The sequence below is a fragment of the Cyanistes caeruleus genome, chromosome 15, assembly GCF_971803275.1.
Source record: "Cyanistes caeruleus chromosome 15, bCyaCae1.hap1.1, whole genome shotgun sequence".
Taxonomy (NCBI): domain Eukaryota; kingdom Metazoa; phylum Chordata; class Aves; order Passeriformes; family Paridae; genus Cyanistes; species Cyanistes caeruleus.
In genome coordinates this window covers 1,878,059-1,904,184 of record NC_141715.1, presented here as the reverse complement: position 1 = coordinate 1,904,184, position 26,126 = coordinate 1,878,059, and the positions used below count along the sequence as shown (strand labels likewise).

Sequence of the window (26,126 nt, the reverse complement as noted above, 5' to 3'; positions counted from 1 at the left end):
CACGGTGCAGGGATGCAGGACACGGTGCAGGGATGCAGCGCACGGGGCGGGGACGCGCGTGGGGCAGGCGGGGGTGGCCGCGGGGTGCGGGGGGGCTCCGGGTGCGGTGCCGGCTGCCATTGGCTGCGGCGGGCTGATGTCACGGGCTGCTGTCACTTAAAAGCTCCGCGGCGCCTAACGGGCTGGGACACGGGCTGGGACACGGGCTGGGACACGGGCTGGGACACGGGCTGGGACACTGCCGGGACACTGCCAGGACACTGCCGGGACACTGCAGGGACACTGCCGGGACACTGCCGGGACGGGAGCGGAGCGGTGCCAGCTGCCCCAGCGGAGCGGCCCCGCACCCGCCCCGCACCTGTCCCGAATGCGCGGCTCCCGGAGCGGTGCCGCGGCTGCCGAGCCCTGAGCTGAGCCGAGCCCCGGCCGGGGCTGTCGCCGGGCCATGGCCGCGGCGGGGACGGAGCTGCCCGGCGGCAACGCCAGCGCCAACCAGAGCGCCGCCGACCCCACGGTGTCCCGGGACGTGTGGATGGTGGGCATGGGCATCCTGATGTCGGTGATCGTGCTGGCCATCGTCTTCGGCAACGTGCTGGTGATCACGGCCATCGCCCGCTTCCAGCGCCTGCAGACCGTCACCAACTACTTCATCACCTCGCTGGCCTGCGCCGACCTGGTCATGGGGCTGGCCGTGGTGCCCTTCGGCGCCTGCCACATCATCATGGAGATGTGGAAGTTTGGGAACTTCTGGTGCGAGTTCTGGACCTCTTTGGACGTGCTGTGCGTCACGGCCAGCATCGAGACCCTGTGCGTCATCGCCGTGGACCGGTACTTCGCCATCACCTCCCCGTTCAAGTACCAGAGCCTGCTGACCAAGGGCAAGGCGCGCGTGGTCATCCTGGTGGTGTGGGTGGTGTCGGGCCTGACCTCCTTCCTGCCCATCCAGATGCACTGGTACCGGGCAGAGCACGAGGACGCCATCCGCTGCTACGAGAACGAGATGTGCTGCGACTTCTTCACCAACCAAGCCTACGCCATCGCCTCCTCCATCATCTCCTTCTACGTGCCCCTCGTCATCATGGTCTTCGTGTACGCCAGGGTCTTCCAGGTGGCCAAGAAGCAGCTGCAGAAGATAGACAGGAGCGAGGGGAGGTTTCACACCCAGAACAAGGAGCAGGAGCAGAAAGGGGGAGCAGGGAACCGCCGCTCCTCCAAGTTCTTCTTGAAGGAGCACAAGGCCCTCAAAACCCTGGGCATCATCATGGGCACCTTCACGCTGTGCTGGCTGCCCTTCTTCATCGTCAACATCGTGCACGTCATCCAGGACAACATCATTCCCAAGTACGTGTACATCCTCTTGAACTGGCTGGGCTACATCAACTCTGCCTTCAACCCCCTGATCTACTGCCGGAGCCCCGACTTCAGGTACGCCTTCCAGGAGCTGCTGTGCCTGCGCAGGTCCGCCCTGAAGATGTACGCAAACGGCTACTCCAACAGCAACGGCAGGAGCGACTACAACGAGGAGGAGAACGGCTACCCCCTGGCCACGGATAAAACCTGCCACTTGCTCTGCCAGGAGGGCTCCTTCCCTCACCCCGAGGACTTTTTGCACGGCAAAGGTACTGTGCCCGGCGGGGAGGGTGCTGGGGGCTCTGGGGGTCGCACAGAGGAGCCTTTCCGAGGGAAATCAACCTCCTTTGATAAATAACAGCAGTGATTCTTTAATAGAGAGCGCCTAAAACCGAACGGGAAAGCCCAAACTCAAAGTGTGCAAAGCGGGGCTGGCTCCTGGCAGGGCGGAGGGGCTGCGGGCAGCTCCCCCCCGGTTTGGGGAGCCAGCCGGGGGTCCCTTAGCGGGGTGGGGGATGCGAGGCAGTGCAGAATGCTCGTCCCGGACGGGACTTTCTGGCCGTGGCCGGGATTGAACTGGCCTGGGACTGAACTACCTCCTGACCTTGCTGGGAGCGGGGCTGGACCCCCCCTGCACCGCTGGGACCGCTCCCGGTCCCCTTCTCACAACCCCGCTGGTGGCTGTGGGAGCCCTCCGGGCCAGGAGGGCACCTGGGGCGAGGGTGGCAGCATTGTCCAGCCCTGGCAGTGTGCGGAGATGGCAAAACCCCCGGATCTGATCTGCGACAAGGCGGCGGGGAAGGGATGCAGGGAGCGGGGCTGAGCGCGGCTCGGCGCTGCCGGGACAGTTTGATCACAGCCCAGAAACTGCCAGTGCTCTCCAGGGGAAAAAAACCAAAGAAATAAATACTAGAAATAAGCGTAGCGTTTGCCTGGAATGTGAGGCTGTGACTGTGGGACTCAGGAATGTGGCACTGGAAGTCGGGTGACACGCGGCTACAATCACAGCCCAGCGCTTTGCGTCCAACCAAAAGCTTGTAAAGCGCCCGGTCTGTTGAACTACAAGGCTCGGATGACAGCGAGGTGGGAGGGGAGGAGGATTTGGATTTTCCGTGGCACCTTGGAAGCGCCGCTCCGACCGCGGGACTGCTGCAGGTCACTTGGGATGGGTGCGGAGGGGGTTTTGTCCCGTGTGCCAGGCTCTGCCAGGTGTCCAGGACAGGGCAGGACAGGACAGGACAGTCCCTGGCTGGAGGGGAGCAGCTATTTGGGGCCGGAGTGACAAGCTGGAGGGAGTGCAAGTGCCGGGTTCTTCCAGGAATACTCAGGAAAAGTGCAGGAAAAGCTTCTCCCGGGACCTCTCGGTGCTCCAAGGACCGTGGAGTCCCGGGGGGTGCTCGGGGGATGCTCGGGGGGTGCTCGGGGGGTGCTCGGGGGATGCTCGGGGGATGCTCGGGGGATGCCCGGGGGATGCTCGGGGGATGCCCGGGGGATGCTCGGGGAATGCTCGGGGGGTGCTCGGGGGGTGCTCGGGGGATGCTCCGGGGATGCTCGGGGAATGCTCGGGGGGTGCTCGGGGGGTGCTCGGGGGATGCTCGGGGGGTGCTCAGGGGATGCTCGGGGGGTGCTCAGGGGGTGCTCGGGGGATGCTCGGGGAATGCTCGGGGGATGCTCGGGGGATGCTCGGGGAATGCTCGGGGGGTGCTTGGGGGATGCTCGGGGAATGCTCGGGGGGTGCTCGGGGGATGCTCGGGGGGTGCTCGGGGGATGCTCGGGGGATGCTCGGGGGATGCTCCGGGGATGCTCGGGGAATGCTCGGGGGATGCTCGGGGGTGCTGAGTCGTGCGGAGCCCCCGCATTTCCAGGGGCTCGCCCCACACCACGGGGGTGTTGGTGGCATTGTCGGGTCAGTTTGGGGTGTGGGGGTCGCTCTGCCCCGGGAGACCTGTGTGGGTGGCGAGTGAGCAGCCCGGGGCTGAGTCCCCACGGCAGGAGGAGGCAGAGGGGCTTTGGGGCAGGAGGAGCCGGAGTTGGGATGGGGTGGAGGGGGTTTCTGGATACCGACCCCCCCGGGCAGGCTCCGTGTGGCTTTGGCCGCTCTCGGGACCCTCCCCGAGCGCTGGTGCCGCCAGGGCTGGAGGGAATCCCCCCGGATGGGCAGGGAGCACGGAGGGTGTCACTGCTGCTGCAAGGTGCGGGACAAACTCCTGGAGCTCTCACACCCTCAGGGTAAAACCAAGACTCTGGGAACTCCTTCTGCTCCTTTTTTTCTTTCCCAAAGTGGTCCTGATCCTGCTTTAGAAGGGTGCTGGGAAGGAGGAGCAGCTCTAAGACCCCTCTCCTCCTCTAACCCTGCGACAGGCTCGGCTCCTCTCGTCACCTTTGCAGCTCAGCCCTGCAGCAGGGACAGGGAATGTGGCTGAGAGCCCATCCCTCACCCTCTGCCTGCCTGTGCCCTCACCTGCAGCCTTGGCAGGGATGCCAGAGGTGACACGGTGACACTGCCACATAAACAGCTCCAGGCTGCTGGGCAGGGGACACGCAGGGCTGGCAGCTGGTGCTGTTTGCTTCGTGTTGCACAAGCACCGAGAGGTGAGAGAGGTGTGGAGCTGGGGCAGGAGCATCCTCGGTGTAGGGGCACACTCGGTGTAGGAGCACACTCGGTGTAGGTACTCAGTGTAGTTACTCACTCAGTGTAGTTACTCACTCAGTGTAGGTACTCACTCCAGCGCTGCAGGTGCAATTGAGCTCAGCACAGGCTGGAATTCTCAAATAGTATTCAGGGGAAATGAGAATTAACCTCTCGATTGCAGAGATCCATATCTGCTGTGTTTTCCATCCTCCTGCATTCTGACTCTTGGCAATCACTTTCTATTCTGCAATGCTCAGGGCACACAGGGACGAGGTTTCCTGCAGTGATGGGGGGTCAGGACAGCCCCCAGCAGGCTCAAATCCTCACCAGTTTGAGGCAGGACCCTCTGGCACAGAGAATTCCCACCCCCACATCCCTGTTGTGGTTTGTATTTTCACTACGATGAATTATTTGCATTTCGGTAGCACTTGTGGAGAGGGGTTTGTTGTCCAAATAATTGTTCTCTTCTTTTGGTTTCCTCTTCTTACTTCAGATATTGTGGCTGTGGGAAGCCAAAGCTGAGAGATGAGCAAGTGATTATTTGCAGAACCCACTCCAGCATCCAGAGCACGTGGGTGTGGAAGGGGAAGGGAATTTTGGGTTGTTTGCACTGGACAAATGACCTCGGTACTGCAAAGTTCATCTGCAGTGTGAGGAAACCTCAAGCTCGCAGTGGAGTCTGGGTGTTGAAGAACTGATTTCTTTCCTCTAAGGCAACATTAGTAAAACTGGTGAAATATTAACTGTGTAGTTCTGGGGGCAGCTGGAATCAAAAGAGAGAAATATTGGAGGAAAAAAATATTATGGCATCACCAAAGCCAAACCTTTCCGTGGCTGGAAAGAAAAAGCTTTGTCCTGTTAAAATATTTTATAATAAAAAGATAGTTTTATAGAAACATTTAAAAATGGAGCCTTGAAGTCAGGAGTCGCTGTTTAAATTGGATTTTAGGATTTTACACCGGCAGAGTTGGCTCAGGTTAAAGCCACAGTGATAAAACACACAGTGGTGACTTCATTCCAGGGAAATCAGTGACAAATATTAAATTCTCCCTGCAAACAGAGCAGGCTAAAGCAAATGCTGTGCTGCTGGCTTGTACCTCATGCCCCTGCCACAGAGGTGGGGACACAGAGGGGACACAGCCCCCAGGGGATGGTGTGCAGCCAGCTGGAGCTTGGCCCTACATCCACTGCTTTTATCCACCTTAGCCAAGCAGATTGTTTTTGTTTTTAAAGTCTTGGCAAAGTGAACGTCACAAACACAGCTTGGGTGTTGTTACAAAATACTGCCCTGGCTGTGGCTGCTGCCTGGGGCTGGGGCAGCTGCACTTTCCACATCAGGGCTGTCGTTGCTTCATCCCCAGAACAGAAAGCTCCGGGGTTACTCCAATCCTTTTCCTCTTGGGAGCATTCCTGGGCAGCCAGGGCTGGAAATGCTGCTCGCTGTGGCACTGGGAGATGTGGAAATGAGCAGAGGGAAAAGGCTCTGGGTGCAGATCACACCTGGAAGCGTGGCTCAAATGCCTTTTTAGGACTGGCTGTTCTCAAAGTGCCTGATACCCCAAACTGATCAGCAATTCCTACAGCCCAGCACTGCCCACAGGTGCATCTTGCACTGTCCTGGGGCGTCAGGGCTTATTTCAGGGTTTATTTACTATAAGGGTGTGTTTGTGCCCCCACTTTACCTCCCAGCATCTTTCTGGTGTAGAATCACGGACCCTTTTAGGCTGGAAAGGGCCTTGGAGGTCGAGTTCAACTTGAACCCAGCATTCCCATTGATGCAGATCCCTCTGCAGAGCTGTCCTGCCCTCCAGCAAGTCAGCATTCCCCTCCAGTTTAATGTGGTCTAGGAATTTAGTGAGGATGTACCCAACCTCCTCATCCAGATCATTGATAAAGATATTAAATGAGACTGGGCCTAAAAGTGAGCCCTGGGATTTATTCCATCCCCACTCTCTGGGCTTTTAACCCTGTCAGGTTTATCCCAGTGAAGAATGGACCCATCCAAGTTAAGGGAATTCAGTTTCTCCAAGAGAATGCTGTGGGAAAAGGTGTCAAAGCTTAATTAAAGTCCAAGTAGGCATCCTCCACAGCCTTTTCCTCATCCATGGAGTGGTCATCCTGTCACAGGAGATCAGGTCCTGTTTTCCAGCTCAGGGGGTACAACTGGCTTTACTATTAAAGGCTGAGACCAAGAAGGCATTGAGTACTTCAGCCTCTCCCTTTGTGTTTCCTCAGTAGAGGATGAAGGTTCTCCTCAGCCATCCTTCTCTTGCTGATGTATTTCTGGGAGCATTTTTAATTCTCTTTTCTGGCAGCAGCCAGATTAAATTCTAGCTGAGATTTGTTCCCTCTAACTTTTCTCCCTGCATCTCCCTGCAACTTTATCCTAAATTTACTGCCCCTTTTCCAAAGCTCCTAGACTCTCCTTTTTTCCCTGAATTCCAGACAAAACTCTCTGTCCTTCCAGCCTTGTTTTCTCCCCTGCTGGCTCATCCAGCACAGGGGCACAGGCTGCTCTTGCACCTTTAATTCCATCTCCTGCTGCCAGGAGTCTCAAACCCCACAGACCGAGGCAAGGGTTTTGTCCCTCCCTTTGCCAGCCCTCTGCCTCCCAGTGTTTATTTTCCCTGGGTGATGAATCCATTTCCCAAGGAGATGGGTTTATGAGCACGTTCATTCCTGTGGCAGGAGGGAGGAGGGCCTGCCTCGCCTGTTCCCTTCCCTGCTCTCTGTCAAAGTGCCCCCTAAAAGCAGCAGGAAAAATGAGCTTGCTGTGCCTGGCGCTGTCCCTGGGCTCTGGGGATGGAAGGGGGATTTGGGGAAGGTGCTGCTGCTCTTGTCACAGCGCTGCCCCCGTGTTCCCCTCCCCAGCTGCCTGTGCAGAGGTGCCAGCCCCTGCCTGACCCCCCTGTTTGGTGATTCCTGGGGTCTGCAATGGGAACAGGAGCCAGAGCAGTTTCAGGGCAGGCTCTTGTGAAAAGCTGTCCTGTTTTCTCAGCAGACAGGCAGAGCCACTCCAGCTCCCTGAGATCGGTGTTTTGCAAGATGAGTTCCTTTCCTCTCTGTTTCCACACTTTGCTCGGTTTCTCTGCTCCGTGGCCACCTCGGCATCTCCTCCCTCCCAAAACCTCTTCCAGTGTGAAAGCTTGGCTCTCTCTGAGACTTCAACCCAGCAGCCCCAGCATTTCTCCCCCTTGTTCTGAATTTACTGGAGCTCTGCTGAAAGCAAACTCCGGCACTGCTGTCTCTTGCTGGGGGTAGATAGAGCATTTTGCAATGAGCCTGGGCTGTGAGGATGCTGATGCTTGGCTACACCCCCTCACCAAAACATTTCTGTGGGGCACCAGCTGCACCCACAGCAACCTGGAGGTGCTTTTTGTCATATTCCAGAGCAGGAATATCCCACCAGCACTGGCTCCTGGGAGATGCTGTTCCTACAGTGGAACAACCTCTCCCTGTTCTCCTCTCGTGTTTGCCTGGCACAAACAAAGCCCAGCCAGCTCCGCTGGGGTTTTAAGGACGCAGCCCGGCTCCAGACAGAGCTGGAAACTGGAGTTTCCACAGCTTGGAAGGAAATTCTCCTTCCTGGAGTGTTGTAAGAGCCACAACCCCCATCCCCCTGGATCTGGCAGCGGGAATTGCTGTGTGTAAAGGTGCACAGTATTTAAGAGAGATTTTTTTATTCTCCATCCTGAAAAAAATAGGCGGATTTGCTGCTTCTTCATGCATGCAATTTCAGTTTTCCCATTTTCCCTGTGGCAGGAGAATCCACAGCTGAATTTCTGTGCAATATTGGCAGTGCCAGGGAATGTGGATTGGGAAATGTTCACTTCTTTCCTGTCCTTGGTAAAGTCGTTTTTGCACAAGTGAATATACAGATATATGTGTGTGTATATCCATTATCTATATATAGCAATACCTGGAGCTGTACATAAACAAGGAAATGTAAAGGGTTTGCTGTGCCAAATAAATCCAGAGATGAAGATCTGTATGTTCAAAACTCAGAGTATTTATTGCAGGTCCTATTGACTGACGTGTTTTAAATAAAGAGGATTTATGGTATTTATGCTGTAGTCAAGTGTCCTTGCTTAAACTTATTTCCCAACATTCTCCCAGTGAAGCCATCAGGCCTCATTAAAGAAATCCAACACCTCAAGGAGCAGGGAGGAAACATAATGTGGACAAAAATTTCCTTCATTTCTCAGTGCTTTGAGCCCTGGCAGTGGGCAGGAGGGTGTGAGATGGGTTTTCCCCACTCCCATCAGGATCTGCAGGGGATTGAAAACCCACCTGCTTCTCTGTTTGGACTGGCAACAGTGGATGGCTCCTGTGCTGCCCTGGCTTCCAGCAGCTGGGAGGGTTTAATCCTCTGTTGGTGCTCAGCAGTGCCAGCTTCCCCTGGGGCTGGGAGGGAGCTGCAGCCTCCCCAGCCCTGGGGCTTTGGAGTTCGGGATGGAAGGTGATGAGGTCCTGCAGGATCGGGGTGGCAGCAGCACGGTGTGGGACGCTCCTGCCCTCCCCAGGGTTTCCTCCTGGAAAAGCTCGTGGAGGTGTTCCTTTGGAGAGGTGTCCGACCTCCTGGCCTGTGCTGGTGTCCTGCTGTCCCTCTCGCTTCAGGTGGGGCTGAGGAGAGAACACGAGTGCTGCAGAGCAGGGTGCCAGCCCAGCAGGTGGCAATGGCAAGGATTTTGTGTCCTTGGTGCCACTTCAGCCCACCAAGGAGCCTTGGCAGCACAGGATGCTGTGCCTGGCTTCTCCTTTCCAGAAACAACAGCTGGGAATTGTTGTGGAGCGGGGACAGGGAGAGACTGCACCAGGCACCTCCAAAACACATCAGATGCAAATATATATATATATATATAAAATATATTAGGTATTACATATTATATTATATTATATTATATTATATTATATTATATTATATTATATTATATTATATTATATTATATTATATTATATTATATTATATTATATTAACAATATAATATATAAAAGATAATTATTATATAGCATATAGTATCTAGTATATAATCATTATATATTATATATTTTATATTATATGTTATATGTTATATATTATATATTATATTTTATATTATCTATTATACATTATCTATTACACATTATATATTACACATTATATATTACACATTATCTATTATGATATCATTATAAATTATAATTCTATGTGATTGTTATATATTATTCTATATAATGTATAATTTTAGATATTTAAAATATATAATATATTGTATATAATACATATAATATAGATATAATATTTATAATATATAATATTTATATATTATAAATGTAATATATAAAATATTATAATTTATATTATATATGTATATGAATTATAATAATTTATATTATATATCTATAAATTATAATAATTTGTGCCTCAAGGGATAGAGAGCCCCAACCATCGCTGACTGCAGGAAGAAAAAAATCAGTCAGACCTTCAGCATCTGTGGGGGAGCAGAGCTCCCACCTTTCCCTACCCCTGTAAAACAGGACATTCCTAACGGGGAATATTTCCCCTGCAAAGGTGGTTGCTCTAAAGAGCTGCTCAGAGCCAGAGGATCCCAGTGGGCACTGGCAGAGCCTGAGGGCTCAGGGACACAATTCCACAGCACAGAAGCCTCAGCACGGGGATGTCCCAGCCCTAAAAACAATCCCTGGGTGGCTCAGGGAGGTTCAGGCTCTGCAGCCTCAGCCCAGGCCTGAGAAATGCATAAACAGCAAATGGCCCCTGGGGAGGCCCTGCCAAGTCCTTTTTCCCTCATGTAAATATTTTTTCCTCTTAAGTGTATGCGAGTGTGAAAAACCTCTCCTTAATATTTTATTTTTTTTCCTCCCTGGCTGAAGGAAATGCTTGTTCATCCTTGGGTGGGAACAGCTTCATCTTGATATTTTGCAGCTGAAGCAAGAGCCACGCTGCTGAAATCTTTCCTTATCGGCCCCAAAGCCATGCTGGAATCAGATTAAATGGTGCCTGTCAGGACTGGCAGTGGCTGTGGGATGGAGATCCCACGGGACAGAAAATTGTGAGGCAGCCTTGAAGCAGACTTGAGAAGCAGTGCAAAATATCCCTGGGGTTACAGGGCTCCAGAGCATGAAAGTCCCACCCTGTTACACCAAACACGTGAGTGGAAATGCGTGGCATTTATTTTTTCTGAGAAAAACTGGAGCCCTAAATAAGTTTCTTGCTGTCTGGCCTCGAAGTCGAGTGTCTCTGTGGGAGCTGTGTGTATTTTCCGATAGCTGGTAGTGAGAGGAAGTGTGTCTGTACCCAGCAGAGCTGCTGGCAGCCCCAGAACATCTGCAGGGTGGGGGAAGTGGGGCAGGGCACTGGGGAATCTGTTCTCACTGCTCACAGGTTTCCTCCCTCTCCATCCCCCTCACCTGCCTGGGAAAGGCTGGGATCCGGCTGGCACGCCTCTGTCCCAGCCCTCTCCAGCTCTGCCTCATGAGAATCAGAAATGGTTGCTGGTGGTGGTTTTTGGGAGGAGAAGTGTCAGCACCGTGGCCAGCCTTGTGCGAGAGAGCGATGCTGAGATAAAGCTGTGTCAGCCTGGCCCGGTGCTGAGGCCTCAGCACAACCCAAATCCTGCTCTGAGGCCTCAGCACAACCCAAATCCTGCTCTGAGACCTCATCACAACCCAAATCCTGCTCTGAGACCTCATCACAACCCAAATCCTGCTCTGAGGCCTCAGCACAACCCAAATCCTGCTCTGAGGCTTCAGCACAGCCCAAATCCTGCTCTGAGGCCTCAGCGCAACCCAAATCCTGCTCTGAGGCCTCAGCACAACCCAAATCCTGCTCTGAGACCTCATCACAACCCAAATCCTGCTCTGAGACCTCATCACAACCCAAATCCTGCTCTGAGGCTTCAGCACAGCCCAAATCCTGCTCTGAGGCTCTGCCTTGACGTGAGAGGGGCTCGTGGCCTCCTTTAGAGAGCCAAGCCTCTCATGAGCTGGGTTCAGAGATGCACCAACAGCTCCACAGACAAAAAATCCCTTTGGCACAGCAGCTAGGCAAAGGGGAGCTGCAGAGGGCAGGGCAAAGGGAAAGCACAGCCACGGAGAGAAGGTTTGTGACTCACAACAAGGAGGCCATTCCTCAGTGACACCACTTGCACGGCTCATTTAGAGCTGACTCTGCCTCCCTGTCCCTCCCTGCTTAAAAGGGGATCCTTGGGATTCCTATTTATAGCAGGGAAAGAGTCACCCAGCCCTGAATGAACATCCCTGGGAGCAGGGGCATGGATGGCCAGGCTGTTCCCCTGCAGCCCCAGCCCCTCCTGCTGACATTTGCCAGCCTGGGAGGGACAGCAGAGTCTCCCTTGTTGTGACACAGGAAATGGTGGCACAAGACATGGTTACACAGGAGATGGTGGCACAGGACGTGGTGGCACAGGAGATGGTGACACAGGACGTGGTGGCACAGGAGGTGACGGCACAGCCTGGAGGAAGCAGGGACAGGGACAGGGACAGGGACAGGGACAGGGACAGGGACAGGGACAGGGACAGGGACAGGTTGCTCCAGCCCCTCCCATGGTGGGAGCTGTACCCAAAAGGAAAAGTCACTGTGCAGAGTTGGGCGTGAGGAGCCTCCAGGACAGAGCCAGGATGGGGATTTCGAAGCAGGACTTGGGGATGTTGGCCAGGAGAGACAGAATTAATTGAGGATGGAGGGAAAGGATTGTTGGCTTGAAGGGAAGCACGGGGCTCTGCAGGAGTGCAGGATGGAATTCCAGGGCCTGGAATGCCCCCCTGGACCTCAGAGGGACCCAGGACAAGGTGCTGGCATTGCAGCTGCTCAGGTTTGGTCTCGGGCTGGGCTGGCTCCAACCCTCTGGTTTCCAAAGCTGTGCAGGGTGGGATTTCAGGTTGCCACAGTTACATGGCCCAGCGTTGGGAATTTTCCTTGCTATATGATTTACAAATCAATAAACTCAGAGTGGATTATTCAGGGATGTTTTCTTTCACTGCCCAAGAATTCCCTTTAGCACTCAGATTTTTGGAGGGTAAAAATAATTATAAAAGTGGACAACTTTTTTAGGACAGGTTTGGACAAGTGAAGATGTCTAAGGAGGCTCCCATTAGCTCTGCCATGAAAGTCATAAATCCAGCACAGACTGGTGATGGAAAGAGAAAGGATCTATGGAAAATTGTTAAATAGAAAGGTGGAGGCAACCAAATAAGAGAGGCAAAGCTAAATATAGCCCTAGGAGAGTGTAAGAAATGGAGAAACAATTAAAGATAAGAAATCAGTCCTAGGAGGGAAAATTACTCAAGGACCAGCAGGAAATTCAAGAGGCTGGTTCTCCTGGAAAGGGAGGGAGAAGGACGGAATGGATTGCAGAAGAGGAAGCAGGGCTGGGAAATGCAATGAAAGCAACATCTGCATTTCAGTGCAGGATCTGTGTTTGTGCAGGATCTGCATTTCTGGGCAGGATCTGTGTTCCAGGGCAGGATCTGTGTTTCTGCAGGATCTGTGTGTCAGTGCAGTATCTGTGTTTGTGCAGGATCTGTGTTTGTGCAGGATCTGTGTTTGTGCAGGATCTCTGTTTCAGTGCAGGATCTGTGTTTGTTCAGGATCTGTGTTTGTGCAGGATCTGTGTTTGTGCAGGATCTGTGTTCCAGGGCAGGATCTGTGTTTCAGTGCAGGATCTGTGTTCCAGGGCAGGATCTGTGTTTGTGCAGGATCTGTGTTCCAGGGCAGGATCTGTGTTCCAGGGCAGGACCTGTGTTTCAGGGCAGGATCTGTGTTCCAGGGCAGGATCTGTGTTTGTTCAGGATCTGTGTTTGTGCAGGATCTGTGTTTCAGTGCAGGATCTGTGTTCCAGGGCAGGATCTGTGTTCCAGGGCAGGATCTGTGTTTGTTAAGGATCTGTGTTCCAGGGCAGGATCTGTGTTTCAGGGCAGGATCTGTGTTCCAGTGCAGGATCTGTGTTTGTTAAGGATCTGTGTTTGTGCAGGATCTATGTTCCAGGGCAGGATCTGTGTTCCAGGGCAGGATCTGTGTTTGTGCAGGATCTATGTTCCAGGGCAGGATCTGTGTTTCAGGGCAGGATCTGTGTTTGTGCAGGATCTGTGTTTCAGTGCAGGATCTGTGTTTGTGCAGGATCTGTGTTCCAGGGCAGGATCTGTGTTTCAGGGCAGGCAGCCTGGCTGGTGCCTCTGCCCTCCCACGTTGCCCATTCCCCTGTCTGCTCCCGGAGCTTTGTGAAGATGATGGTTGCCTCTGGAATGAGCAGTAGCTTTGCTTCCTTCTCGGAGCTGCTCTGCTGCCTGCCAAGGCATGGCTGGGAGGGCGTGGAGCAGGCGTTCCTGTCATTCTGGAGCCGGGGATGCCTTTGGGGTGAGTGTGTGACAGGTATGGAGACAAACCAGGACAGCCGTCCTGTCCCCTGCCTGCCCCTGGGGATGGGCTCGGTGATAAGGAGGTGGGAATGGGGAATCACAGAACCACTGAGGCTGGGAAAGACCTCTCAGAGAATCGAGCTCAACCTTTGACCACTTTGCCAGCCAGAAGAGTTGAAGGGGAATTGGGGTTTTCCCTGTTGAAGGGCTGTGGGAACGGGTTGGGTACCTGGGATGCTGCTGGGCTTTGCGTTGCTCCCAGGGGGTTTGCTGGTCTTAATTTGCTCTTTATTTGTCATCCTGAGGTCTTCCCAATGGCAGCCAGGAGCTGTGGTTTGTTTGGAAGGGGCAGGTCAGCGCTGTCACTCTGCTGGCGTGTCCCCCATGCCGTTTTCCCCGTGGTGAGCAGGGCTGTGGCCATCCTATTTCCAGTGCCCCTGGGACCACGAGCACCATTGTCATTGTCACTTTGCTGAGGTGGTTGATCCATGGGCAGCCCCAGAGGATGAGTGGAGGGACACACAGCTCACTGTGCCCCAGGGAATTCCAGACTTCCCATGGGAAGGTGGCAATCCATGGGATGGGGAGCTGGGCAGGAGCGTGGCTGTATCAGGGATGTAACTCATGGTCCTAATGGGGACAGGAGCTGCTGTGCAAGGAGCCCTTGGAGCATGGAGATGTCTGTCCAGTGTCCCTATCCACCCCTGAAAAGCAGCTGAGCTTGTGCTGTCACTGACACACACAGGACTTGGAAAGGCCAAAATGTTCCCCCAGGCTTTGTGTGTAATTCCCAAAGACCTCAGCGCTGTCTGAGGCTTGGGTTCGAGGGCTTGTTGAGTGGCAGGAAGACAGAAAGGCGGCGTGAAGGTGTCACCCTGCTCTGTGGTGACAAACAGCAGGGCCCAGATTAGAAACGAGTGTGTGCCCTGGTGAGTCACAGCCTGACCCAGCTGCCACTGCCAGGACCTGCCACTGCCGCCTGCCAGGACCCTGCTGCCTGCACGGGCACTGTCCCTGCTCTCCGTGCCCAGCAGCTGGGGGAGAAGATGCTTCCCATCACCACACCCTGCCCACCCTCAGCTTCCCCAGCAGCAATCTGAGCCCCAGCCCCGCGCAGCTGCACCTAAGGATGAAACCCTTTTGAAAACCACCACGACATCTTTCAGATCACACCGAGGGGGAGACTCAGAGCTGGACCCCCAAAGACACAATCTTTCACTCCAAACCTGCAATCCTTGCCTGGCAGCTGTAGAAAGCCATTTTATGGTGTTTTTTCTTTTAAATCTTGAGTAATCCTAACCACAAAGTGAGACTGCAGCCCCTGCAAGCTTGTTCCATGAACCTTAAGTACCTGGTAAATTCTCTTTTCGCAGCCACTGATGAAGCAGGTTGTGTTTGCAATGAGCTTTCCTCCTTCCCCCTCCCCTCAGTGTGATTCATTCCAAGGGTGCCTCGTTTCTTGTTTCTCGAGGATGCCTCATTTCTCGGGCGAGTGGAGAAGGCGATTGCATCAATGCAAATGGGGCCCGAGGAGGCTGATAATGGCAATTTCTGTACAAATTCTGCTGAGAGGAACAGCCAGGCCCGTGCTGGGGCACGAGGAAATCTGCCCTGGCTTTAGCCAGGAATTCCAGATTTTTGTTACAATTAATAAGAGACACTCGGTGCATTTCTGAAGGGTTTCTCTGTTCTAGTGCAGACACAGGGATGGTTTATCCTGTTCAGAAGTTGCCTGGAAGTTTTTCAGGCTGTGGCTTTGCACTTCTTCCCTGGATAAAAGTCTGGGACAAGGCAGAGGGACATCACCTCCTAAATCTGTGTCTCCTGTCCCTGCCCTGCCCCGCTTCTCTCCACAGGAATCCTCACCCCTGTCCATGGCTCCTTCAAAGGATGGGGATGGGAATAACGAGCACTTTGTTGTTAACAATAGAGACAATTTCGAGATGAGCTGCTGAGGGATTAAAGAGCTGCTGGACTGGTTTTAGAGGTGAGAATAATGGAGCTGAATAAATGTGTGGAGCTGAATAAATCCCACCCGCTCCTCCTTTCATCTTCCTTACATGGAATTCGTTCAAGTTTGGCTTTCAGTAATTTATGGAAAGCTCAGTTACCATTCCCACACCCTTCTTACGGATTTCTGCACAGAAACCACTCTTCCACTGCACAGCACAGGTTTTTATTTGCCACAGAGCCCTGCTCTGTCCTCCTGCCCTTGCAAAGAGCTCTGGAATCACAGGGCCACATGTGGAGGAACCAGACAACGATGCCCAGCTCTGTAAAAAGCTGGGGTCCTTCAGATTCCAGTGCTGTCATAACTACAAAGCTGATCTAAAATAAAATACACCTGAAATTCTTCAGTATCAGACCCTCAGAAGGTTGTAGAAGAGTTCCTTGAACACTCCTCTCATTCCTGCACAAGTTTTGGGATCACTCATTTTCAAATGAGGTTTCAGGTCACAGCTGGGCTCCTCAGTCTTCAACAGGAGGGAGATGACAGTAAATTAGTGACCAAAATGAAAACCTTGTGTCCCCTTAGCATCCTGCCCCTGCCACTTCTGGACTTTACCTTCTGCCAGGAGTGTGTCCAGTTTCCAGCCCCGTCTCTGGGAGTCAGAAGGACAGGCTGGGCTCGGATTGGGATTGTTGCACTGGGATTTGCCCTGGAAAGGGTGGCTAAGGCAACCCCAGCCTCCAGAAGTGCTGCTGCCGACAGGGGCAGGGGGCAAGGGCTGCATCCATGGAGTGCAGCAGGTCACCGTGACTGAAACCATGAGATCACCAGCAGGCTGAGCTCCACCCCGCAGGGAAATCTTTTTATATCTCCCTGGCAGGTGCCCGGCGTTTGCTGGCTCCCTGCAGAAGGGGCTTGCCAGGGAGCGCAGTGAGCGCCGCCGCGGTGCCGGCACCGCTGGGAGCTGGGAACACGGCTGGTGTTTACCCAGGTGTGATGCCTGCTGCACCCATGGGTGCCTGGCCCTGCCTGGCTGCTGTCTGAGCTGCAGGGCCGTGTTGTGTCTGCCCGTGATAGCATCAGCACCCCGCTGCCAGCCCCGCTCCGCTTTGATGAGGGATCCGGAGCTCGGTGTGAACCCAACCGTGCTGGAGCCTTTTCCGCACAGCTTTAGCCCTGGGAGTGTTTACCAGGCCTTGGCACAGCTCCTGTGCTCCACCCTTTGATGTGGGTGAGGATCAGGGGAAAAAATAAAACTGGGATTTACTCTCAAGGAGTAGCAGCTACTGCTGAGTGAGCGATTGCCCGAGGTGATTTTGGGAATGAGACTTAAGCTCTGGCTTTGGAAACAGTCAGTGGGGATGTGTTGCACAAGAGGCCAGCTGGGGCTCTGTCCCTCTCCCTGCCCCCTGTAATTGTGCATTTCTGATCTGATTGTCACTGATTTAATGGGATGGAAGATCCATAAGACTCCTCAGTCTTAACCACGAGTGCAGGAATTGCCATTTCCGCTCCTCCAGGTTGAAATAAATGTGTTTGCTACAGGGTTACTTCTGTGGGAAGTGAGAAACAGGGTCAGTTTTAATCCATCAGGTTCTGGGAGGAGGAGATGGGGAGCTGATAAATGCTCCACACTGGGCAGAGAATTTCTGAGGGGCAGAACACACTGCTCAGTCCTCAAAAGAAGAGTTTCTTCTTGTCCTCAGGTGGGAGACAGCAGTGTGAGCAGATGGAGAGGATATCCCTGGTTTTTGTGGTAGAAAGCAAACCCCTGGCTGAGCTCTCATTTGCCAGGCACTGTTTGACTTCCTAAAATAAAAATCCTCCTGCATTTTCCCCTGACACAGAGATATTGTGCATAAAACAATCAAACTGACCACCCCAACTCCATTTACAAATCTTCCAAGAAATCTTCGGAGCAGTCGGAGTGAATCAGAGTTCAGAGCTGAACTCCACAAGCAATGATGCCAAGTTTGGGGAAGAATTTTCACTGCTGGAATCCAAATGTCCACAAATGATACTCTCTTAAAATGTGGGATGTTTTTGGTGTGGATCCCCTCCAGGCGTTCCCAGGCACATGCTGATAATCCCACTTCTGTCAGATCCCTGGCACTTTCCCATCTAGGGAAATTCTTTGCTATTTTCTTGTGAGGATTTGGTGGTGTCTCCATGTTTTTCACGTTCCACAACCTCCTGAGCTTGGCACACAGCAGTGCTCCCACCTTTGCCTTTCCCAGGGTTGCAGGAACCAGGAGGGAACTCTGGAGATCATCCCAACATCCCACCAGAACCCCCTGCTCGCAGCAGGGTCAGGGAGAGCAGCTTGCTCAGAGCTTTGTGCTTGGATTGTGGAAGGAGGGAGCTGAAATTCCAGCTCAGAGCTTTGTGTGGAGCCCAAAGGCAGGCGGAGAATTCAGAATTCCATCCCACATCTTCCTTTGTGTGGAGCCCAAAGGCAGGTGGAGGAGAGAATCTGTGGTTCCTACAGGGGGAAGTTTGTTCTGCTCATTGTTAACTTGTTTGGCTTGGGTTTAAGTCTGTGTTAGCTGGAATATCTGCAGAGGAAATTGGGTGTAAGCCAGGCTTAGGGACAAGTCTACGCTCTGCTGGCATCACACCAAGAAAAGGAAATTACAGTGCCACAAACCAAGGGGAAAGCGTTGCCTGCTTTGGTTTAGATGGGATATCAGGATTAAATCCTTCCCTCTGAGGGCTGCCCTGTCCCTGGAAGTTCCCAAGGATGGGGCTTGGAGCAACCTGGGATAATGGAAAGTGTCCCTGCCACGGCAGGGGTGGAACTGGAGGATTTTAAGGTCCCTTCCAGCTCCTGTCATTCCATGATTCTATCCCTGGTCCCTGCTCCCTCTGTTGGGAGCGACACTCAATCTGTTTAATGATTAAAAAACCCAAAACAAACAGTGTCCTTCCGCTTCTCCAAAGTGGAACAAAAGACAAAACCCCTTAGAAAATCTGGGAGAAGGGGAGGAGAGGGAAATGGGATAACAGAGCTTTTAAAAGCCTGTTGCTTTGCAGCTATCCCTGTCGTGGCTGCTTTCCAGAGGTACTTGGATGATCCTCTGCCTGGCAAAAAAGAAGTTCTTCAAACCCATCATTTGATGGGCACATTATTCCTCAGCAAAGGAAATGAAAATCCAGGTTTGGGGTTTAGGAATGGAACTGCAGCAATCCAGGAGCCGGAGATCTTCACTCAGGTAGATTTGAGTGGTACCCCAGGGCTGGGAGATCCTTCAGGTGGGGTTGAAGGGCACAGAGGACTTGGATCTTCAGGGAAGTTTGATCCCACAGCCAGCAAGGGGAGATGTGAAGTTCATTTGGTGCCTGGCTCGTGGGGAAAGCTGGACATGTGCTAAGAACTAACTGGGAATTCATGTCCCAGTTTGGCTTTGTGGCACTGGCTGCTGGATCAAAAGCCCAGGCTTGGCACAGCAAACTGGAAGGGATAAAATGGAATTTTTCCTTTCCTAGATAAAAATGATCATAAACAAAACTAAATCTGGGATGGGGACAATCTGGGTGGGTTTTTTTAATGCTACACCTTGGCTTCTTATCAGGCATTCACAGGTTTTTCTTTTCCCTTGAGCTGTGCAGGAGCACCTGATGGTTCCTCTCCTGTTGCTGTGCCCCGGGGCTCCTCTCACACCCCGCACTCAGAGCAGATGCTGTTTAAATGTTCCAGGAGGAACTGTTGGCAAATGGGGGATGACAGGTTGCAAAAACAGGATAAAATAGCAGGAGTTTCCAAGGAGAGGTTGGAGAGGCAGGAAAGGAAAGGGGGGACAGTCTGGAGATGAGCTGGGCCAGGCTTGACTGGGTTGTGAGAACCCTGTGGAGGTGCAGACTGTGCAGGGCAAGGCTGGCAGATTTTCCTGGTTCCTGGAGGGCTGGAGCAGGAAATTCCGTCTTGCTCTGCCCTCATTCCACCCTGAATCCTTGGATTGCTTGGGGAGGAGCTGCAGAGAGCTCCATTTCCATGGACATCCAGCTCCCCTGGAGATTTCCACAGGGTACTGGGTTCAAATGGAGTGAAGCAAATACGTAATTTACGGAATCACAGAATCCCAGCACGGTCTGGGTTGGAAGGAACCTTAAAAGTCATCCAGTGCCACCCCGTGCCATGGGCAGGGACATCTTCTACTGTCACAGGTTGCTCCAAGTCTCATCCTGGCCTTGAACACTTCCAGGGACCCAGGGGCAGCCACAGCTTCTCTGGGCACCCTGTGCCTCCCCACCCTCCCAGGGAAGGATTTCTTCCCAATATCCCACCTAACCCTGCTCCCTGTCAGTTTGAAGCCATTCCCTGTGTCCTGTCACTGCTGTTCCTGCTGATTTGCAAAACCTCATAGTGCAAAGCACTGAGACAACCCACAGGGAATTTTTTTTTCCCTCTTGATCCTCTCCTTGACCCCTTGGGAAATGTCCCATGGGAGCCGTGCATCGACTCTGTGTGCAGCAATCCATTCCCATCAACTGGAAAGGGAAATTTGACTTTCTGATCAGCTCATCACCCTGTGGAATGGCTGTCCTTGAGCCTGGGATTAATTAGGACTTAATTAATTAATGACCAAAAACTTCATCATCAGGCTTCCAGCTCTCCTAGGCCTGTCCTGAACCAGAAGAAGGGAATTAAAGGAGTGAATTCCAGCTGGGAAGTTGTTAGCAAGGCTGTGCATCCCTTGCTTTGTGGGATGTGGCTGATTCATCCTGCTGAATCCAAGATTCCCACAGGTGAACAGGCACCGGCCAGGACCAGAGGCTGCAAGGTTTCCTTGGCCAACTTCTGTTTTAGATATTAAGCCGTGCCTTGTGAACCTTGAGGAATTCAGCTCCCAGGGCAGAGGAAATGTTGGAAGGGGTCAGGCGAGCTGTGCTCTGTCCGTGTCACTGGGAGCAGCCAGCAGCATTCCAGGACAACATCTGATTTTGTGCTTTTTACGAGGCAGATGTTTGGGAGAAGGGATGTGCTGTTTATTCGAGCTGCCATCTCCCAGCTCCTCCCTCCGTGTGCGCTCGCACCCGGAGCCCATAAATAAAGATTCTTGGGATTATGCCGCCGTTTGGGCAGCCCTGTCTTCCATCAGGGCCTGGACAAGCTGCAAACCCCGCTCCCCCTGCACCTCAGTTTTACAGGGGAATAAATCAGTGAGGGCTAAATCCTCTCCCAGTGACACGAGGATAAATCCGGGATGGCCGCGCTGACGTCGACGCCGTGATGGAATTGCGAAGGGGAGTTTGATTCCTTGATTTCAGAGCGGTGCAGCTGATTTATTCCAAAAGAGTTTGGGCTCAGCGTGCCCTGGGACTGAAGAGCAAGGTGGGGTTTGCTCTGGGATGCAGTGCTGACAGCAGGGCAATTCCATGGATTCTGCTGGAATTAAGTTGATGGAAATGAGCAGAGTTTGGGCCTCAAAGAGCTCCAGGTCATTAATGAATGGATTAATCCTGTGTGAAGTGATTATTCCCATTGCCTGACACTATTCCAGGAGAGCCCCACAGGGGTGGATCCCACCCTGTGGCTTGTGTTGGGATGATGATGGAGAGCAGGGCAGCAGTGCCCTTGTGCCTTGGTGGGCACCAGGCAGATATCCCATGGAAATCCCAGCTGGTCCCAGCAGGTGGAGGAACTTCCCCTGGAGTGGTGCCAAGAGCTGGTCTGGAGGGGTGGGAATGATGCTCTTGGCTGCACTTTTCTCCTCCAAGAGGACACAAGAAGTTTTTGAAGGCAGCGATCAGGGTGTTAATCCTTACTCACTTGCTCCTCTAGGTTTTACCTCTTTTTTTAAAAGGATTGGAAGCAGGAGAATGTAAAAGAGGTGCTGTCCCCTCTCTGCTGTGGATCCAGCCTGCAGCCTGTGGGTTTAAGCAGTCTGGGGGATGTTTTCTCTTAAAAATTAATATTAATAATTATGGTTATGAAGTGGATATTTCCTCTTGAAGCTGTAGGGCTTTCCCAACAACTCTAAAGAGACTTTGCAAAAGAGTGCCTGGAATTCTGGTGGCTGCTTTTAGGGAAGCTGGAGATCCCAGTGGTCACTTCAGAGCCTTGCCCCATAAATACCACGGGACCCAGGGTGATTTACACCCCTCTGCTGGTGTGGCACGGCTGCTTTCAAGGTCCAGGAGAAGCCCTGGAGGTGCCACCGAGCAGGACATGGGGTCAGCAGCTCAGGGTGGACCTGGGACCTACTGAGAGTGAGCTGGAGGTGCCTCCCTGGGCTGGAAGGTGCCCGTGGAGGTGCAGTGAGAGGTAACAGAACATTGTCCCAGGTTTTCCACCCATTTTGTCCTCACTGCATGACTCTGCTCATGGTTTGCCAGGAGGGAAACCAAACCGGGGTTATTGCCATGGAAACTGGAGATGGGGTGGGAAACTCATCCAGTGGGGCAGCAGGAAGAGGGATTTGGACTTCTGTCTCCTGTCAGGCTGTGTGGCTTGGAACACCACGCAGTCATTACCCAGAAACATCGACTTCCTTTGTTTTCCTGGGAAAAACCAAACCAGGATCTCAGCCCCTGACCTGAGAGGGATGGGGGTGATGAGCAGCACCACTATAACGAGCAAAGCTCTCTAATTACAACAGCAGCAATTAAACCCCAGTGCTGAGGGATGCAGAGCTGGAAGCACAACCTTGCAGAGCTCCGTGGCTCCATTTCCTGAACACAGAAATTGAATTATTTTGGAATATCCCCTTTTCTTCCCACTTGAACTCCGCAAGTGCCTTTGCCCTGGGAGCTCCAGGAAAGGTTCAGGTTTCCTTGGAAGCTGACAAGCACCATCTATAGGATTGCTGCAGAAGAGGCCTCGGGCTCCCAGCTGATGAAAAAGGGCAGAGGAGCTTCACTCTGAGTTTCCAGATTTGCTCTGGAAAAACTCCAGCATGCTCAGCATTCCACAGTACACAAAGTCACAGCTTTCATCATCCATCCTTCGTGTCTGGGTGCATTGTCCACCCGGGATAAACGGGGGAATGTTGGCTGTGGAATTTGCTGGAATTGCAGAGCAGGGATTTTTTCACACAGGGGTTTTCTTGAGAGCTCATAATCTGCAAGGTTTCCAGTTTTTCTCGAGAATTGTAGGGCCAGGACAAGGGGGAATGGCTTCAAATAGAGAGAGAGGTGGGATATTGGGAGGAAATTCTTCCCTGAGAGGATGGGGAGGCCCTGGCATAGGTTGGGGAGGGAAGCAGGAAGGGAAGACGGGAGCAAGGAAGGAAGGAAGAAGGGATAAACACGCTTTGTAGGGCAGATGGAGTGCACATCATCTTTCTAAAGAGATGCTGGCAAGGGACAGTGGTGCAAATCATCCCTATCACGTTGGAACTACATCCTTGATTTGCACAAGAAATACCACTCCAGTTTGGATACCCAGAATTCTTCTGAGAGAGGCATTGTGTTCCCAAAGAACAGATATGGGGTTTTTTTTTCCTCTCTGCAGATCAATTTTGGCTTTAAAGCTGTTTTCTTCTCCTCCACGCACAGATGATAATCTTTTACATGTCCTTATTAAAAAATATCACTTCCAGAAAATAAAAACACTGGCATATTCTGTGCTTGTTTCTTTCTCTATCTCTGAATTAATTTCCCTTTTTTTCATCTGACTTGTCAGTCATTTGATATCTCCACAATCAAGGAAAGAGGTTTAATCCCTCTCCTGGTTTTGGCAACTGAATCCCTCCACTATCCCAACATCTCTCTGCTAAATTAATGCTGTTTTCCTTTCTCTTTTTCCCCCACAGAGATCCCTGGATGTCCAGGAATGGTGGAGAGCTGAATGATCCAACCTCTGTTCCTCACCACCCTGAGCTCACGAGGGCTCTGGAGAGATGGAGTGGGAGCATGGCCTCGCTTCCCTGAGCCAGGGGATGCTGTGGGAAGTGATTGCCTTGGCACAGGTCCTCATCCCAACCCATCACCCATTGTGCAGCACCTCCAGGAGAAGCTGGGGAAGGACAACCAAGGGACCAGGAGAGGCTCTGAGAGCCTTGGAGGACACCAGGAGAGAAGCTGCAGGAACTGAAGGAGTTCAGTCCAAACCATGACAAAAGGTGCCAAGGGGTTTTTTTTCCCCTTGGAAAACCCTTTCCAAAAGGGAGCACCAGGCCCACGTGTGGTCTCCAGCTGGTTTGGAAGGGGCAGATCTCACAGCCAGCTCAGGAGCCCAGCAGGATGTCCTCATGGCAGCCTGTCCATGGGCTGGGTGGGGATCCAGGTGGAACAGGAATCTGTCCAAGACCAAGAGAGAGGAGCACGAAAGAATCCTTCGATTTATTCTGTGCTTGTTTCTCCTTCTGGTGTCTTCTCTGTCTACCTCTTCTTCTCTAGAGAGCACGGGGGGCCCTGACTGTCACAGCAGAAGGATTGGCACTGGGCAGGAATGTGGCCTTTGTTCGCTCCTTGCTCCAAAAAATCTCCAACTGTCCTGCCTGGACCAGAGCCATTGGAAAGGCTGGGACCTGACAATCCTTTTCCTTGCAGGAAGTCACATTTTAGCAGGACCAGCCACCCTTGGGAGCCAAGATTTCCCACCTGAGGCTCAAAATATGACAGAACATCCATCCCTTTCCTGCAGCTGTGGCAAGGGGCACACTGAGCTCCTGACTTTGGATTGATGAAAACTCATTAAACAGCAAAAGAGATGGAGGGACTTAGGATGTCAGGCAGAAAACAGCAGGAAAACCTGACTGAAAACCATAAAAATTGTGCACCTTGGACTGGCAGGTGGTGGTGGTGGCCCAGCTGCTGCTCTGTGGTCACTGAGCTGCTCCCAGACCTGGGCAGGACGTGCTGGTACTGAACTGTGGGAGCCCCATCTCAGACCTTCCCTCTCGGGCTTCCAGCTTCCAGAACCTTCCCCTCAAGTGCAATCCTATTTATTTATTTATTGTCTTGCTGCTTGATGTGAAGCTGCTAAAGGAGCCCCCTCCCCACAACAGCCAGGTGTGTGTGAGGGCACTGAGAGAGGGGCAGGACACAGGGACAGCTCCCAGAACACCAGGAGTGTGCTCCTGGAGAAGGGGTCCTGCTCTGGTGGGGGCATTGGTGATCTCGGTGGTCTTTAAAGTTCCTTCCAACCAAAACCATTCTGTGGTTCTGTAAGATCTGAGAAGGATCATCCCCATCCCTGGGAGTGTCCAAGGATGGCTGGATGGAGCTCTGAGCAACTTGGGCTGGTGGAAGGTGTCCTTGCCCATGGCAGGGGGTGGAACTGGATGAGCTTTAAGGTCCTTCCATTCTAGGATTCTATGGACAGGGAGTGGGCACACGAGGGAAAAGCTGAGACCAGAACTGCTGTCCCTGGGGTGAGGATGCAATGTGGATCTTCCAAGGACTAAGAACAGAGCTTTATTGGCAAAGACAGAGGCTGCAGGAGCTCAGCAGTGCCCCTGTATCCTGATTTTCTTTGTGCAGGGCTATGAGAGCCTTGCCTGGAGGGCTCTCAGGTACCCTGCTGCTCTCCCACAGCTTTCAGAACACCCCAAAATCCCTTGGCACAGCTCCAGCTTCCCTAGGAGAACCTGATTTCTCCCTTCCCTCTGAGGAGCCCCGCCAAGGCTTTGTCCAAACCTGCTGAAGGGAGATTCCCAACAAAAACCTGTTCCTCAGAAGATTCCTGGCTGTCTCCAGTCCCTTATTCTGTACTGGAAACACTGTCCTTGGGATTGTTTGCAGGTTTGGGATGTGCATGGGGTTGTGGCAGTTCTCCTTCTCCCCAGTCCCTGATGTGCAAGAGCAGGTACAGGGAGAGGAAGGGATGAACTTGCTCCAATCATTTGCCAGCCTAAAAGCAGGGACCTGCCTGCAGAGCTGTCCAAACCCATCTGCCTGCAGCCCTTCAGCCTTGTTCCATGGATTCCATTCAATGTGGATCTATTTTTAAGTGCCCTGACCCCGGGGTTATTGTGCTGTCCCCTGGGAGGTGGCTCCGTGCTCCACAGCAGGAGCTGCTGGGAGTTTTTCCACCTGCATTTTCTCCTGGAAACTTCATTCCATATTTCCTTGTGCTGCTCCTCAAGCACCTGCTGTTCATGTTGTCCTTCCACTGACCAGTGCTCCTCTTCCCCTCCCAAGAACCTCCCTGGCCCCCTGGCTGCTGCTGCTCCCTGTCCTTCCCGTGGATCAGCACAGGATGAGCCTGGTCATTAATGAGTCTGTCAGGGATCCAAACCCATCCCTGGAGCAGCCTCTGGCAGTGCCCAGCAGCTGCTCCCTCCCTCATCTGGGGTGCAGGGAAGGGGCAAACAGAGCCAAAATGGATCAGTGTTGGCAGTGAGTGCTCATATCCCAAAATACCAGGAAGAAATCCTTCCCTGTGAGGGTGCTGAGGCCCTGGAACGGATTTCCCAGAAAAGCTGTGGCTGTCCCATCCCTGGAAGTGTCCAAAACCAGGCTGGATGGGGCTTGGAGCCACCTGGGCTAGTGCAAGGTGTCCCTGCCCATGGCAGGGGTGGGAATTAAATCGTCTTTAATGTCCCTGCCAAGCCAAACCATTCTGGGATTCTGTGATCCCGCAGGGAGAAATCCCTGGCAGGAACAAGTGCATGGCCAAAGCCCAGCCTGAGCTCCAGCAGTGGGGATGCTCCAGTATTCCCTGTGGAAGCTGTGGGGAATGGGGAGCCGTGATCTGTCCTGCCTGGAAGCCTCATCCATGGGCTGGAGCTGCAGCTCTGCACGGGAGGAGAGCTGCAGGGAGCTGGGAGCGGGCGTGGGGAGCTCGGGGTGCAGCTGCAGCACCACGGGGAGGGTCACGGCTCTGTTCTCCTCACCGAACAAGCTGTTCTGACAAATAAAGAATGGAAAGTC

The 26,126-nt window shown here is 52.9% G+C and overlaps 1 protein-coding gene and 1 long non-coding RNA gene across 2 annotated transcripts; one reads left to right on the top strand and one right to left on the bottom strand.

The window, feature by feature from the left end:
• Positions 1-208: 208 nt before the first annotated feature.
• On the top strand, positions 209-26,126 carry ADRB2 (adrenoceptor beta 2). The gene is made up of 2 exons (XM_023936288.2): positions 209-1,619; positions 23,063-26,126. Exons 1-2 carry the CDS (start codon positions 446-448, stop codon positions 23,095-23,097), a joined length of 1,209 nt encoding a protein of 402 aa, XP_023792056.2. The 5' UTR covers positions 209-445; the 3' UTR covers positions 23,098-26,126.
• Positions 7,972-10,907, bottom strand: LOC111935769 (uncharacterized). The gene is made up of 2 exons (XR_015276640.1): positions 10,391-10,907; positions 7,972-8,605 (listed from the first exon to the last, which is right to left on the bottom strand). It is a non-coding gene; the product is annotated as an uncharacterized LOC111935769 (long non-coding RNA).

What these genes read in the sequence shown, in the direction of transcription:
- ADRB2 (XM_023936288.2), top strand. Translation starts at nt 446, where the DNA reads ATGGCCGCGGCGGGGACGGAGCTGCCCGGCGGCAACGCCAGCGCCAAC. An exon ending in GGACTTTTTGCACGGCAAAG is followed by an intron (nt 1,620 to 23,062) that starts GTACTGTGCCCG and finishes TTTCCCCCACAG; the next exon opens with AGATCCCTGGATGTCCAGGA.